Source organism: Hydra vulgaris, chromosome 12 (assembly GCF_038396675.1).
Source record: "Hydra vulgaris chromosome 12, alternate assembly HydraT2T_AEP".
NCBI lineage: Eukaryota > Metazoa > Cnidaria > Hydrozoa > Anthoathecata > Hydridae > Hydra > Hydra vulgaris.
Window position 1 is genome coordinate 58,693,670 of NC_088931.1, and position 18,200 is coordinate 58,711,869.

The following is an 18,200-nucleotide window of genomic DNA, read 5'->3' on the forward strand; positions in this document are numbered from 1 at the left end:
TCTTTCTGTTGTGTTGCTGTTAAATTAGATAACAGCAAAATTACAGAACTCGTTTAATTATTTTTTAGAATTTAATTTATTATATTTTGAATATTTTTCTTATGTTTTTTGGAGTTAATTTTAATTTTTACTTCTTGAAAATATATTATATATATATATATATATATATATATATATATATATATATATATATATATATATATATATATATATATATATGTATATATATATATATATATATATATATATATATATATATATATATATATATATATATATAATATATATATATATATATATGTATATATATATATATATATATATATATATATATATATATATATATATATATATATATATATATATATATGTATATAGGGTTACCATATCTTCGGATTTACCCGGAGATCTCCGGATTTTGAGGCCAAAAAGAAGTCTCCGGAGGATTTCAGAAAAAAAGGTAAACCTCCTCTTTTTGAAAGTTTCTATCAAAAAAACCTTTCAAATTCCTAAATTTTGAGTATATATAGAACTTTTCGAGAATATATAGAAAAATTATTAGGTGCAACATGTTTTATTAAATTAAATTATTAAATGCAAGAAATTTTAGTATAAAAAGGCGAACTAAAATAAAACGTACTGTTTTACGGATATATTGAAAATGCTCAAACAACAAGTACTCTTTTTTCTCTTTTACATATTATTATAAAATGCGCGCGCCTCCAAACTCGTAAACACGAAGACAACGATACATAAATATATATATATATATATATATATATATATATATATATATATATATATATATATATATATATATATATATATATATATATATATATATATATATTATATATATATATATATATATATATATATATATATATATATATATATATATATATATATATATATATATATATATATATATATATATTCGACTTGAAGTTTCACCATTGCTGGATCATCAGGAAGAGTTCCTGATAAACTTCAAGTCGAAGATAAAAGTTAGATAAGTGTTTTTTACTAATTTATATATATATATATATATATATATATATATATATATATATATATATATATATATATATATATATATATATATATATATATATATGTATGTATATATATATATATAATATATATATATATACATACATATATATATATATATATATATATATATGTATATATATATATATATATATATATATATATATATTTATATATATATATATATATATATATATATATATATATATATATATATATATTTATATATATAAATATATATATAAATCCTTCCTTTCTTAAAACTAGAAAGTTTTCTAGTTTTAAGAAAGGAAGAATTGATTGTGAAGCCAAATGCAAAGTTTGTCCTTCTGGAACATATATTTCTGTTTCTCACAAAAGTAAGAAATAATTCATCTTATCTAAATTTTCAATAACTTACAATAACTATTGTAGGTCTTTTCAGCTTTTGAATTATTATTTATAGTTTACTATAACTATTAATTTGTATTTTAGTCTTTTTTTTACCGTAGCCTAAATGTTTTACATATTTACAAATCATGTTTTTTTTTTTTTTTAAATATTGTTTTGTTTTAGGTGCTCTGGATTTGGAATATCACTTAAACACAACAAAACACAAAAAATGTTTAAAATCAGTTGCATCTACAAGGCCAATTAAGTCATTTTTACAGCCTAAACAAGACAATCTTCTTCAAGAAAAAGTTCATGCTGCAGAAGGTGCATTAGCATTTCATACAGTAAGTCATCACCAGTCTTTTAATTCAATGAATTGTGTCAGTAAGCTGCACAAAACTGTATATCCGGATTCAAAAATTGCTAAAGAAGTCACTTGTGCCAGAACAAAATCAGAGGAAATAATTACGTCAGTGTTGTCTCCCCACTCAATTGAGATAACTATAAAGGATCTGAAAAACATTGCCTGTTTTGGATTAGCAACCGATGGCAGTAATCATGGTTCTACCAAAATATTTCCTATTTTAATCCAGTACTTTGATCCAAACAAAGAAGGTGTCGCAACTAAGTTCATTGAAATTAAAGCCACTCCTGATGAGACAGCTGAATCTCAGGCTACATTATTGACACTTTAAAAAACTCAAACATACAAAACAAATGCATTGCCTTTGCTGGGGATAACACCAACACTAACTTTGGAGGTATCAACAGGCATCAGGGCAATAATGTGTTAAACCTTCTTAAAAATGTCCTTAACCCTAAGATGTTAGGATCTGGATGTCCTGCTCATGTTTTGCACAATTGTATTCAAAACAGTTTGGACAGAGGACTTTCCATTGATTTAGAGTCAATTATCTTGAAAATATTTAATTACTTCTCAATATATACAATAAGAACTGAAGAGCTGAAGTGCTTTTGTAATTTTGTAGATGTAGAATACAGGCAATTGTTATACCACTCAAAAACAAGGTGGTTGTCTTTTTTTCCTTGTGTAAATAGAGTCTTACAAATGTACACTGAAGTCCTATTTTCAATCTCAGGAATCTGTACCTGTTATTATTAGAAATTTTTTTGATGATGATTTTAATGAAGCTGGACTTTTTTTTGTTCATAGTCTAATGTATGTATTTCATGAAAGAATTGTTTATCTAGAAAAAGAAAAGAATAGTTTAGCTGAAAGTATCTACATCCTAGAGGAAATTCTTGAAATTTTAACTGACAGAAAAAGTAATAATTTTGTACCTTTAAATGTTAAAAGTATTTTCAAGAAAATGAAAAATAATGGATATGGAGATAAATGTAGTGGTCTATTTGTTGAATTTTCTAATGTCTATGAAGGCTCAACTTTGTACCTCAATAAATGGCTCTTCCAATACCTAGAGTTCGAAGCTTTCAGTTGGATGAAACTGGATAGTATCCCAACTTGGGATCAGGTTGAAGACTCAATTTTATTTGTAAATGAAAATGTTTCTTTTCAAGTTAATGAATCATTGTGCCATGACCAATTTTCTAACTTTGTTAAGTTTTTTAAAAGACACAAAGAAGAGGTAAAAAAAATTCGATGAAGAGGAAAAGAAAAACAATAAAAAAGACATTAAATTACTCAACAAGTTAAAACTTTCTAACTATATTTGGGTCAAGTATTTTAGTAACCTGCCAGACAAGTCCTGCGGTTCTGAACTGTTGAAAATAGTGCAATTTTTTTATTGTATTCCAAGCCACAAGCAAAAATTATTCTATGAGCTTGTTAAAAGTATTCTATGCGTAAAATATAATTTCAAATCATACTCATCTCATGAATTCCATGAGTATCTGTTATCAAATAAAGGCTTATTGAAAAAAATAGGCTCAACAAAAAAGTATAGTTGGTATGATCCATTTTCCCCTGTTTACAGTTCTGTTCCCACAAATAAAAGCTTTGATGAAAGAGATACTGATACAAGTGATTAGTAAGATTGATACAAATGATACAAAATTAGAATTAATGTGTAACTTGTAATTATACAGCTTTTATCTTTCATTAGTCTTTTATATAAATATATATACATTTTATTTATACTTTGATTTAAATATATATATTTTTAAATATATTTAATTAGACATACTTAATGGTATATTTTAATATAGAATAATATATAAAATATATAATAAAAAATATACAGAACGGTATACTTAAAAAGATATTAAAAATTTTATGAATTATTGATTCTTTTTATATATATATATATTTATCTCTTGTTCAATAAATTTGAATTTGATTGTACACTTGCATTATGATTAAAATTACATTAATTAGTTGTAAGAGTCCTTAAATTAATTTTCAAACCAGCTGTTTATATTAACAAAACGAATGTTATTTTAAAAAATAATTTTCATTTTAGATTCATAATAGGGGTACCCACTCTACCACCTTGCTAAATAAAGTTGACGCCCCTTTCATTTACCACAAATTCCAAAATCTCCTCTTTTTCGGAGATTACCATATGGTAACCCTATGTATATTATATATATATATTTATATATATATATTATATTATATATATATATATTATATATATATTTATATATATATATATTTATATATATATATATATATATATATATATATATATATATATATATATATATATTTATGTATATAAATAATATTTTGTTGTCTTAAATATATTTGATACTCGTTGTCTTAATAATGTATTTGTAACACTATTTAATATTATATAAATATATATATATATATTTATATATATATATATATATATTTATATATATATATATATATTTATATATATATATATATATATATATATATATATATATATATATATATATATATATATATATAATACTACTTTAATTATGTAGTTTGATTCAAAATTATTTATTAATTTACGTAATGCAACTTTGAATGTAACTTAAATCAAAATAAGGAAACGACAAACCGATGTTAAACATGGCTCACAATCTCTTTATTATATAAATCCAATGGAAATGAGTTAATGTAGAATAGTTTAGTAGTTGCTGATACTTAGCAACTGATCTTGTTACATAAAGGCAGGGATAAAAGTACTTTGCGAAAAGCATGTAATAGATGGTGATAAATAAAGGTGGAATTTAGAAGTTTTCTGATGTACAAGAGAGTGAGTTTTTGTAAAAACAGTACAGTGTGATCATTCAAGTTCTGGATGTGTATAATAATATTGTTGATATTCATAAATATTAATAGAGGATAGGCTTATCAAAATTAAACACTGCTCTCAATAAACATCCTGGTAAAATCAACAAACAATTTAAAATAAAAACAACAAAAAAGTAAAATATCAAAAAATAAATTCATTTAAGAAAGTTAAAAAGCTTGATAGAAGTACTAAAATAATCAATATTAGAAATGTATATTATAAAAAGAAAGTATTAAAAATGAATTAAAATTTATATTTACTAATAAGTTTTAATGAGTTTTTTACACTAACGGTAGTTTTCAACTGATCGAATTGAAGTTGGAAGTTTATTGTATATTTTTGCATCCATAAAATAAAATCTTTTCCTAACGAATTCCAATTCAACTTGTGAGATCTTTTTCGAATTGGGTTTTTAGTGTTATTATTATGCAAACTTACAATAAATTACTTATAAAAATTAGAACAAGTTGATTTGTCAATGCACAGTCTAGTTATTAAGCAAGAACTTGATGTTATCCTGTTTACAATAGATGGTTGATGTTTTACAAATTTTTCCTTCATTAATGATGTTGTCTGCCCTTAATTTAATTAATTTTAAAGAAGACGGTTTTGTTTTGGTCATGTCTGAAAGTGACACCAAAAGCTGTATAAATTGTTGTTTGTATAAAAACAGACTACAAACAATGTTTATGTAATAAAACAAATTACTTTGAAAATAATGTTTTGCTACCAGAAAAATTCGAATATATATATATATATATATATATATATATATATATATATATATATATATATATATATATATATACACATACATATGTTCAAATTTTTCTGATAGCTAAAAAGAAACTCCTCTTGTAAATTTCGGGGCCCCGCACTTTTAGGGGCCCCGAAATTTACAAGAGAAGTTTTTTTTTTTTTTTTTTTATTTTTACCCTGATACACTTAAAAAGGCCTCAAAAACAAATATAGCCCCAGTCTTGATTCGCCTATGTATATATACATATATGCATGTATATATTAAACAACTTGTTTCAATTACTTTTTTTTGGATATTTAGTGAAACAAAATTGCATTTGTCTCAATTGTATTTGTCTTAATTGTATTTGTCACAATTGTATTTGTCTCAAAAGTGATACAAAATTGTATGTCTCTAATTTATATTTAATTTCCCCCCTAAATCTACGCCCATAGCTCCGGTTTTCTATTTTCCATTTATCATTTTCAGAGAAATTAAAGAACTGTTTATTATTTTGATGAGCATAAGTTAAAGTGTTATTGTAGCAACTTGCAGGTGAAAAAATGTTTTAAATTAAGAAACATAATATCTTTTGATCTATATCTTTCCCTCCTTATGACCTCCCTAATTTATTACACAGAAGCTTCAATAAAAAATAAATAAAAGGGTGATAATTTTAACCTTTTAGCGTAAAATTCAATATACATTAAAATAAAGTCATTTTTAATATTATTATAGCCTAAGGTCAGATTCACAGGGGTTAAGGATCAATCGTGGGGACCAATCGCCGTTTCACAATCAGATCAATGGGCGGGGGGGGGGGGAGCAATCGCGCTTTCTTAGATACTTGGCATTTATATTTTTCGTAAGTTTATACATTTAATATAGCACGTTGTTGGTAAGCGTAAAGTTAATAAAAGAGGCTGTTTAAAATTGTCAGCAAATTTTAAAATATGGCATTGCATGATACAAGCAGTAACTAATGAATAGAAAAAAAAGAAATTTGTCAAGGGTCAAGGGTCCGAGGCCTATGTGAGATTTGAAGACCTTTCTCTCCTGTTTTTAAAAAAAAGTTGGTGTTCCATGAAAAATTCTTTAGAGAAATGATACTTTTTTAAGAAAAGTGGCCTTAAGAAAAGTGGGTTGAGGGTTCGTAAATCAAAATAACAGCAAAGATAGATATTTATAAAAAGAATTTTCTGATGTGTGTTCCCTCATACATCAAGTTCACTTATTTATAAAAACTTATTTATTAAAAGCATCATAATGCACAATTAATGATAAAGTAAAGTTGTTGGATTTAAAGGGCAACTTTACACTTATTACTGGTTAGCTATTGTATTTTTTTTAATCGTTTTGGTTGTTTTCAAGATTAGATTTCTAATATCCAGTTACAACTTATATAAATATGAATAACTTTGTGGTGGGAAAAAAAAACTAATACGGTCATAAGTAAATTTTATAACGTGACATATCAAATATGTTTAAAAGGTATACAAAGCGGAAATCATTTAATTTGTTACTTTCGAGTTATGAGGCATATTGGAATAGAATTCCCAAGCAGTTTTCCTCAAAAATGCTTTAAGATTCATCAAGTCTTTGTACTTGGCATCTTGTATCGGTATTCTAGATTGGTAAGCGTCAATAAGTTCAATTGAAGGGTTCGTGTTTAGATTTTGAGGAAGAGGTTTGTATTCTTCAGTGGAAGAGTAACTTACTTTGTAAAATATTTTTTAGGCTCTGGTGTGTATTTTAGACACCTTATGTTTGTAACAGTTGGATCGCCCTTTTTACTACCTGGTTGGATTTCGGTGTAATATTTTATATTAGAAAATATCTTTAAAAAATCATATTTAAGGATCTTTACTTTGTACATTGGAAAACTGATTTTCACATTTTCAATGTAAGCAAATATTAGGTATCACCTATATTATAAAATTTTTTTTTATATATTTGGAAAAAGTCCACATTAAATACCACGCTATAAAATTATTTACATTATTTTCGTGGGCATAGTTTACCCAGTTTGAGAAGGACTGTATTGTATTAAGTACAGTTAAATTTCGATAACTCAAACACCAGTTAATTCAAACTATTTTATCTCGAAGTATTTTTACAGGTCTTTTGAAAACAGGAATATGTTTTACATCACGTTGAATCGTTTTCCGTAGTTATTTGTAGGTGAGAGTTAACGTGATTTAACTGTAACAACAAAGTTTTGTTAGTTTAGGCAGTTAAGTTCAAATTTTTTTAATTCAATTTTTTTTTGAAAAAATTATTTTAATTCAAATAGCTGAACTTAATGCAGCAAGTTCATAAAACTCAGGTGTTTTTTATATAAAAATAAATAAATTGACCTCACAGCTATAAATACTTAATCTAGGTATATGATACCTGAATGTTTCAGCCTTAGATGTATAGTCATCGACTAAGTAGAGTCTTTTAGTATCTTTTCTACAATAATGAGACTCCGATTTTTCAACTCATTTGCATATTGCTTCGGTTGAAAACCATTGAGACTAGCAAAAAAACCAGGTTTAGAACACGTCGTATAAGAATTTGTTTTTGCGTATTCTGTTTGACAAAAACGACGTACTGTGCTTTTAGACAATGCCAGAGTGTTAAAAAAAAATTGCTGACATACGGGTTGTATAACATTTTTGTGACTTTAAGATGGTATGCAAGCTCATTATTTCTACATTATTTGACGTATGGATTTAAGACTGTCCTTCTTTTAGTGTTGCTAATACAAACTAACAGCTTAATTGTTTCAATTTTCAGATTTTTGTCGAGTAGATAAAATTCGGTTAAAATGCGTTGTCTAGTTTCGTCATTAATATCACTACACCATACTTGCATACACGTTACATTATTGCATCTTGGACCAAGTTCTTTGGCACTTTTTTTAACTTTTTTTGAAACGCCATCAATTAGCTTAGTTCCGGTGTAATCTTTTCCTTGCTCGCGCAGTCTTTTGTTTAGATTCACAAATGTGCTTTTTTTTAAATTTTTTTAAATGCAATGTCGACATCATGTCTAATATTTAGCACAACGTTTGAGTTTTCACAGAAACTGGGTAGTTCAAGGTTATTTGGAGGTTCAACTAATAAAAAATTTTTTTCTATTTCTGAAAATTTTGCTATTTCATTTACTATTTCAGCCATACTGTAATCTAAAAAAGTTAGATAACATTATAAATATTATAACCGCACTGCATTAAAACTTGGTGGTTCGTCCTATCCAGGGTGTCTGCAAATATTCTAGATTAGATTTTCATGATTTTTTACCTGTATTCCCTGACTTAGTTTAAAGGTACGGGAGCTCAACATAAAAAAAACCCTTTTAATTGCAAGTATGAAATACGAATACTATATTCAAAACATCAATAAAATCTCATGAGAAAACCCTGATTTTTTACAAAAATCAGAATTCCTTGACATGCCTGACTTGGAAGACACCATGTATATATATATATATATATATATATATATATATATATATATATATATATATATATATATATTAATTTTTTCATAAAAAATTTTCATTGATTTGTTGCCCCCTTCCAACAGGTCTCGTAGATGGTCAGAGGGCGTTGAACAAATTTCGATATATATATAGTAGAACCGAGTGTCGCTTCAATTCCAAAAAATGATTCGAGTTTTTTGAATCATTTCTTATTTTGGACTGTTGACCTTTGGTTAAGATATTATAAGAACATTTTGTTTACCAAAACAAGTCCTACAAATTTGAAAAACGTATTTTTCAAATTGCCAGTTTACAACTAGGAGAAAGTAAATAACTTTTAATTTTATGTAAATAAAAATTAACAACTTTTACTCTCAAACGAATTTTCATTTTATAATTTTCAAGTGCATTCATTAAAAGAAAAAAAAAGGAAAAGAAAATAATAATCTGGTATCAAGAGTCCAACAACACTTCGATATAAGGAATTAAAAAAGGACATGCTTTAGCAAGACCGAACTTAATAATAAAATAACCTATAGAAATAAAAAATGTATTAATATAACCAAATAAATTTGCTATGATAAAACGTTTCTATAAAATTAAAGTTTTAAAATAAACTTTAATATAATAAAATTATAAGTAATTTAATATAGTAAAATTATAAATTAAGTAAATTATATAATATACTCAGAATATGGTGAACAAAAATTTACTAAGTACTAAACTAATAAAATTGTTTAACAGTTAATGGATACAGCTAATATATATATATATATATATATATATATATATATATATATATATATATATATATATATATATATATATATATATATATATAAATAAACAGTAGTGGATTATCATTGAGGCAAATGAATATTTTTATTTAATGTGCATTAATTTCGAATTTTTGAGAATTTTTTTATTTTTTGTACAAATATAATTGATTTCTTTAGTAATTTTAGTTAATTTTCTGCATTACTAATCAAAAATCATAGTAAGCATATTGTTTAATTATACTAAGTTATCAACTTACAAAGTTGTCACTTCTCAAAAAAGCCATGGAAAGCTTTTATTATTGTAACTTTAAAACCAATTTATTCTCTAAGGCAGGGCCATGACTAGGCTCCTCCATGCTCTGGGCCGCCGTATATAGGGATAAAATTTAGAGGTCATATTGCAAATGCCTTTATTTCAAAATTAGATTTTTTTTAAACCAAAATAACTAATAATAAAAGGTTTTTAAAGATTTTGGGGCCCTAGAGGCAGGTTTTTGTTTTACTACAATGAAAGCCCCACAAAATGATTAGCCTCAAGACCCTCAAATACTTAATTGGCCAGCCTTTATATATATACATATATATATATATATATATATATATATATATATATATATATATATAATATATATATATATATATATATATATATATATATATATATATAGACATATATAAATATATATATTTATATTTCTTAATATATGTACATATATATATATGTGTATATATATACATATATATATATATATATATACATATATATATATACATATACATATATATATATATACATATATATACAATGTATATATATGTATATTATACATATATATACATGTATATACATATATATATATATATATATATATATATATATATATATATATATATATATATATATATATATATATATATATATATAAATTTGACTGCAACATTATTACTATATTAGTATGATACATTTTTATGAGTGTATTTTTGTTTATTTGTAGCAAGGTTAGACAAAAATCAATTGAATTTTAAAGAATAACAACCCAACTTGTCAGTTTTATATTCAACCAAAAAAGTATCATTTTTATTGGGTTGGGGAATATATTCGATGCGTTTTTATCAAAGACTTTTATTTAAGGGAAATCTTTACTTATATTAATAAATTAATCGATTATGTATTCGCCATCGCTGTTTACGACCTCCTCCCACCTCTCGACCAATTTCTCAATACCTTTCCGCCAAAAATCGCCCTTTCTAGTATCGAAGAAGTTATTGACCCAGTTTTTAAGGTCCTCTTCATTATCGAAGGTAACGCCCCTCATATGGTTCGACAGAGATCGGAAAAGATGGTAATCTGTGGGTGCAAGATCCGGAGAATACGGCGGATGCTGAAGGACCTCCCATTCGAGCTCTTGGAGTGTGGCTTTGACGACTTGTGCAACATGGGGTCTGGCGTTGTCGTGAAGGAGTATGGTTTGGCCTTGTCGATGAGGTCTTTTCAGTTGAATAGCTTCATTTACGCGACGTAGCTGGGCTATGTAGAGCTCCTTGGTGATCGTGACATTCCTATCGAGCATTTCCCAGTGCACCATGCCCTCCCAGTCCCACCAAACACATATCATAATCTTCTTTGGATGAAGGTCACGCTTGACTCTGGGCTTTGGCGTATCTCCTGGTGCCACCCATTCCTTCCTTTGCATCATATTAATGTATAGACACCATTTCTCATCTCCCGTGACGATTCGATACAAAAAGCGCTGTTTATGACCACGTGTTGCTCGATTGCGGGCAAGATGTTGAGAAGCAATATGAAGGCGATTTTCTTTGTTTACTTCGCTCAACTCGTGAGGTACCCAGGCTCCCAATTTTTTAGCAAATCCCATTGAATGAAGATGGTTGAGAATCGTTTTATGATCACAGTTCATTTTTTCGGCCAATTCACGACTTGTTTGGTGACCGTCTTCCTTTAAAAGTGCTTTGAGACGCTCTTCGTCGAAGTCAGAAGGTCTCCCGCTGCGAGGTGTCTCGTTGACCTCAAAATCGCCATTTTTAAACTTTGCAAACCATTTTCGTGCAGTGGACTCACCTATCACACCGTCTCCGTATACGTTGCAAATGTCCCGGGTTGCTTCAGCAGCCTTTTGACCTCGATGAAAAGCGAAGAAAAGTAGATGTCGAAAATGTTGTTTTTTACCTCCTGGATATTCCATTTTTAAGCCTTAAAAGTAACAAAAAATCAAATTATTCCAAAAGACGATTAGGACAGTTTTGTAGAGCAGAAAAAGCTCTATCGAATGAACATTTACACTTTGTCAAACAGAAACAAATTGTTGTAAAATAAAATAAAATATAAAAACGCTACGAATATATTCCCCAACCCAATAGTATATGTCATGACTAACTACTATTACAGCAACAGTACTAGTTTTATTCTGTTAATAAAGCACTAACTTCCAAGACAACAAGCAATGTTCCAACACTTTTGTTTCTTCGAGTAAGCGTTGGAAAATGGTATAACGTAAGCTAATCCACTTTTTGCTATTCTAGTAGTATTCTAATTTAAGATCCAATCGCTTATGTGATAAGCTACACATTGTATTATTGATGCTTATTTCATGCATACTAACTTGGTTTAAATTTGTTTTGAGATTAATGTAGTTGCAGACAGTTCTCGCTTGATAGTAGTATAATGAAGTTCTAAAAGCATTATTCATTAGCTAACAGTTACATAACATATAACTGTTTAAAGTATAATGTTTAGTGTATATTTAAATTTTCTGCTCAACAAAATTAAACGAATCATTAAAAGTTTATTTAAAAAAACTGTTGATACAGATATCTATAACGTATTGATAATTTACATAAAATTAACAGATGAAATGCATTTCTCATATTGTTTAATATACTCGTTCAGTTATGTTGTTTGAATTGAAAAGAAACTGTATTTTTTCAGGACGCAAAAAATCATTAGATTTGAAATTCGTTCGCCCGGAGAATGCAGATAGATCAAAATTGTTTTTTGCATCTTGGGTAATCAGGGCAAACAAACAACAATGATCGTTTTTCTAAATCAAAGCTGAAGACCTACTTCCTACTTTTCTTATTAATAAAATATAATTATAAAATGCCTAACTACCGTTGCTGTGTTGCTAGTTGTAATAACGATTCCAGGTATCCGGGAAGGTTACTCAAAAGAAGTCAAGTAACAGAGCTAAAATTTCATTATTTTTCTAAAGACTCTGAAAAAAGAAATCAGTGGGTAAATCAAGTTGGAAAAGGTTTATTAAATTTTACAGTTTATGATAATAAAGTGGTTTGCTCTAATCATTTTGAATTTATATAACCTACTTTTGCTTCACCCATTCCAACTTTGTTTTGATTATTCGTAATACATATAAGGAATCTTCTACAAATAGAAGAAAACTTAAAAAATTGGATCTTATTGTGGAATCTGATTCAAACAATTTCTCCACAAATTTAACTATATAAAGTGAAAGTTATGATACATCTATTTGGTGTAATGAACCAATACGAGGATGAATGATTTTTGCTAATGTAACTAGAGAATCTGATGTTTAGTTTCTTCCTGGCCTAGCAAATTCAAATATCTTTAAAATGTTGTTTTCTTATTTGCAGAGGAAAGGAAATGTAATGCACTACTGGAAAGGTAAGAAAAATACAACTAAAGACTTATCTTCACCAAGAGATTTAAAAACAATATCATTAAAATCTCTAACATTGCAGCAAGGATTTCTTCTTGTAATGATGCATATAAATATTTATGCTTTTAAATGAAGATCTTGCTCATTGTTTTATGGTTTCTACTTCTGTAGTCTGTTCAGTACTTGTAACATGGATAAAACTATTTTCTTGAGTTAAAATGGATTATACTTTTTCCAAACAGAAATATTATAAAAAGAAAATTACCAACCATGTTCAGGAAGTGATATTCAAAATTCTCTGTAATAATTTATTGTCCTGAACTCTTTATTGAAACACCGTTTAGTTTGGAGATAGCTGCAGCTTGTTTGTCAAATTATAAACAAACATTGACAAAATTGTCAAATTATAAACAACATTACACTGTAAAAGATTTAGTTGGAATAACGTCCAATGGTGCAGTTTTTTTTTTGTCTAATTGCTGGCAGGGCTAGTGATGTTTTCAAAGTTAAAAATTGCGGATTTTTGAAATACTTACAACCTGGTGATATAGTTATTGCAGATTCAAAATTAAAGATCTTCTAATGCAGGGGTTTCAAAATTAAAGATCCTCTAGCAAATTACCAGTGTAACATTTTACACTGGTAATTTGTACACAATTTTTCAGATGACATAATATGATGTACGGGAAACCTCAGAAATTGCAAATGTTAGAATTTATGTTGAGCAAGTCATAGGGCGTATGAAAAACTTTCGCATATTAAAAAATGAAATGCCAGTCACATTGTTGCCCTTATGTGATAAATTATTTCATACTGTAATAATATTATTTGATAAAAACAAAGCATAAGTTGTTTTAAATAATTGAAAACAAAAACATTATCTTCTTTTTTTGTTAAATAAAATTTTTTACAGAAGTATGCATATGTAAACATATATATATGTTTGTGTTTTTATTAATTTATTTATTATTGCTCATTTTTTTAAGAACATTGAGGACTCAATTTGCAGAATACACATATCATAATATATATATATATATATATATATATATATATATATATATATATATATATATATATATATATATATATATATATATATATATATATATATATATATATATATATATATATATATATATATTATGATATGTGTATTCTGCAAATATATATATATATATATATATATATATATATATATATATATATATATATACATATATATATATATATATATATATATGTATATATATAATTATTATTTTTTTTTTTTTGTGAACTACTTTGCTTCATTTTTTATGGGTATGTTGATTTGATTTTTGATTTTTTTTTTATATACACTGTTCAAACTAAGTATGGAGGTGCCTTATTAACTAATTAACTTTTTAAATCTTTTAAGCCAATAGTTTGTAACTGAAAATCTTATTCTATAAATCAATATTTAAATACTTTTTAGTTATTGGAAAAGAATGCAAATAAATCTATCATTTAATACTGTCTTTTTATTGATTCTACAGCATTCCCAATCAAACCAGAGACCGCAAATATTGCATTCAAAACTGTTATCTTTTCAATATCAAATTCATTTTCATTTAAGCACGGCTTGTCACACAATGGACATCTATATAAATGTATAAATCCAAGCAGGTTACGTTGCACATAAGTTTTAAAAAGCAGAATTAAACATGGAAGCACTCTTTGTTGATGGTCTTCATCAAACGTGATTTAGTTTACTAGAACATCTTTCTTTGTATAGACTACAAAATATTTTGAGTTATAACCAGTGATTGCCATTTGGCCAATTATTTGGGTGTAGTATTTGTGATTTTTTTTAACATGACTTTGTTGTCAACCATTTCCAAGAAATCATTTTTTTCCATGAAATATTTATTACTTCGTCACGAATACTGAAGAGGCATTTATGTTCTACACAAGTTTTCAGACAACACTGACATTGAAAAATGTCCGGAAAAGCACCAAGATATGGGTGTGGTTTATGCAAGAAATAAATAACAAATTATTAACTTCGGATTTTGATATTTTACCCCCTCAGTTGGCATAAATGCTTTAGCTGCGTTTTTCTTAACTTCTTTACCCCGATTGATAGATGTTACATTTTTCAATTCAACAGTTTCGGCAATAGCCTTAAGAAGTGGTGTAACTCTGCATTTAACGTCTTTTTTGCGGTTTCTTAAAAAAGATGTAACCTTTTTGTGAACAGAATAAAAGCAGAATGATGTTTTTCGTCCTCTGCGTTGTTCCCACCATTGCTTTGAGTGTTATTGGTTTCTTGTAGCTATTTCTAATTCTTGTTGTTAAAGGGCATTAAACGTAAGCATATCAAGAAATCTATCAGTCACACTACGTCGATCCGTCGGCGAAAAACTTATTTATAGTTCCAAAGTATATATACACTTTTTTCAGTTTGTAGTGACCAATATAAATAATTTTGAATGGCTTTGCTTTTTAAGATAAAAGCAAATATTTGTAACAGGCTATTGTTTTATATCAATAAAGTCTATTTTAAAATATTTCAATAGGATTGTGTAGTCAGTGTTGATTTTTTTGCAAATATTTTTTGGCACTTTTAATAACTTCAATTTTCTGCTCATATGCCATTAAAGCTTTGGCAGCAAGGGAGCTATGATTTCGAGAAGATGTTAAACCAAGCTATTGGAGATAAAACTGTAGTTCTCCGCTTGACATTTCCATAAAGTTCTCAAGAGTTTCAACTTTTTTTTCATCGCCAGTTTGCATTGCATCCATATCTATTTGTTAGTTTGTTTTAAGAAATTTTAATTCAGTTTTATAACAATGAAACAGTTTTGAAAATAAGCTCATTAAATTTGGACGCAAAAGGATAATTTTCCTTCTTTTCAATAAGGTTAAAGATTATAAGTTTTTTGACAGAAATAAAAAGGAAGAAGTGTTATTTCGACATTAATTGGGTTTAGTATATATAAAACACTTATTAATTTATTTTTAAATAACAAATATTATTTGAAAAAACTACTTTTATTAAATAATAATTTTTTTTGAAATAAAAATGAAAATGTTAAAAAATCGCAGTTACGGCATAAATTTAAAGTTTGTTTGCCCTGATTACCCAAGATGCATTTCGCAATCGCGAAAAGGTCTATTACACCAAAAATGTTTTTCTTGGAGACTGCAGATAGACCAAAAATGTTTATCGCGGATAAGATAGATAGACCGATTTTGCGCGGAGCCATAGAAATGTGGGAGGACAAGGGGGGCAATGCAAATGAAATATTTGTACTTTATGTTATTTTACTTTTATATTTTAATCAAAAATTTTTATCCTTTTAAAAAAAAAATATTCCGCTCCTTTAATCAGGAAATACTCCGATTCTTTAATAAGGCCAAATATCGTAACTCTGTGTAAAGACTAAAGAGTAGAAAATAAAATATAGCAAAATCATTTACTAAAAAAAATGGTCTTTTTTGTACTAAAAAGTAGAAAATAAACTTTTTAACTTAAATTTAATAGTCCAGTAAACTAAAGATTAACAGGCATGTTTCTATATAAATTTGCTCACACCTGTCAATCTTTAGTTTCTTGAGCTATTAAATTTAAATTAAAAAGTTTATTTTCCACTTTTTAGCACAAAAAAGGTTATATTTTTTAGCGAATGTTTTTGTTATATTTTATTTTCTACGTCTTAGAAATTAACATGCCGAGTTGCTGAGCGTCAGGTAAATTTATTATTTTGACGGCGAACGAAAACTTTAAAAATATATTAAGTATAAATATAATCACGTACCCACAATTTTTCGTATCCATTTCGAGCAAAACTTCTTTTACTTTGGTTCTTTAGTTATAGTTGGTTTTTTTAAATTTTTTGTTTTTAAGCAAATAATAATTTTAATAAGTTGAAAAAAAAAACACACACATTTTGTATGTGGTTATATGAGAAGTAAATGTTCAAAAAGTGTTAAGTCCAAGTAAATTGATTTTGAGAAATCGACGAAAAACTGGACTATTTTATAAGTACACAATAACAGAAGTTAATATTTTTTCTATTTATTATTAGAACCATATGTCTATTATTTAACCTAATATTAAAATAGGTGATAGATTTCAGTATATAAAGTTTGGTGATGGAATAAAGTCAAAATTGTTATTTTTAAGACTTAACCATTTTTGAATATTCACTGATACATATTATATATTGAAGTAAATTTTCAAAGGTCTAAAAAATAACTATATATATATATATATATATATATATATATATATATATATATATATATATATATATATATATATATATATATATATATATATATATATATATATATATATATATATGTATATATATATATATATATATATATATATATATATATATATATATATATATATATATATATATATATATATATATATATATATATATATATATATATATATATATATATGTATATAAATAATTTACAATTTTTTATTAATTACTACAAAATAGGCAATAATAAAAAATACAATAAAAATTATTCAACAAAAGCTTATTGACATAAAATGATAATTATTATGTAATAAGAGATATCTTATAATGGTTTAACTTTTTTTTTCATATTGGGATTTTTCCATTCAATTTTTTATTAATTAAAACAAAATAAGCTATTGCCTATTTTGTTGTTATTATTAAAAAAAAGTTTATTTTATTTTATTGTTGTTGAATAATTGTGCATGTGTGTGTGTGTGTGTGTGTGTGTGTGTGTGTGTGTGTGTGTGTGTGTGTGTGTGTGTGTGTGTGTGTGTGTGTATATGTATATATATATTTATATATTATATAATTATAAATATATATTTTATATGTGTGTGTATATATAAATAAATATATATATATATATATATATATATATATATATATATATA

The 18,200-nt window shown here is 26.1% G+C and overlaps 1 protein-coding gene across 1 annotated transcript; it reads left to right on the forward strand.

Annotated features, from left to right (window-relative positions):
* The first annotated feature begins 1,317 nt into the window (after nucleotides 1-1,317).
* On the forward strand, nucleotides 1,318-3,534 carry LOC136087857 (uncharacterized). Its single transcript, XM_065811458.1, has 2 exons — nucleotides 1,318-1,412; nucleotides 1,609-3,534. Exon 2 carries the CDS (start codon nucleotides 1,797-1,799, stop codon nucleotides 2,118-2,120), a length of 324 nt encoding a protein of 107 aa, XP_065667530.1. The 5' UTR covers nucleotides 1,318-1,412; nucleotides 1,609-1,796; the 3' UTR covers nucleotides 2,121-3,534.
* Nucleotides 3,535-18,200: the final 14,666 nt, after the last annotated feature.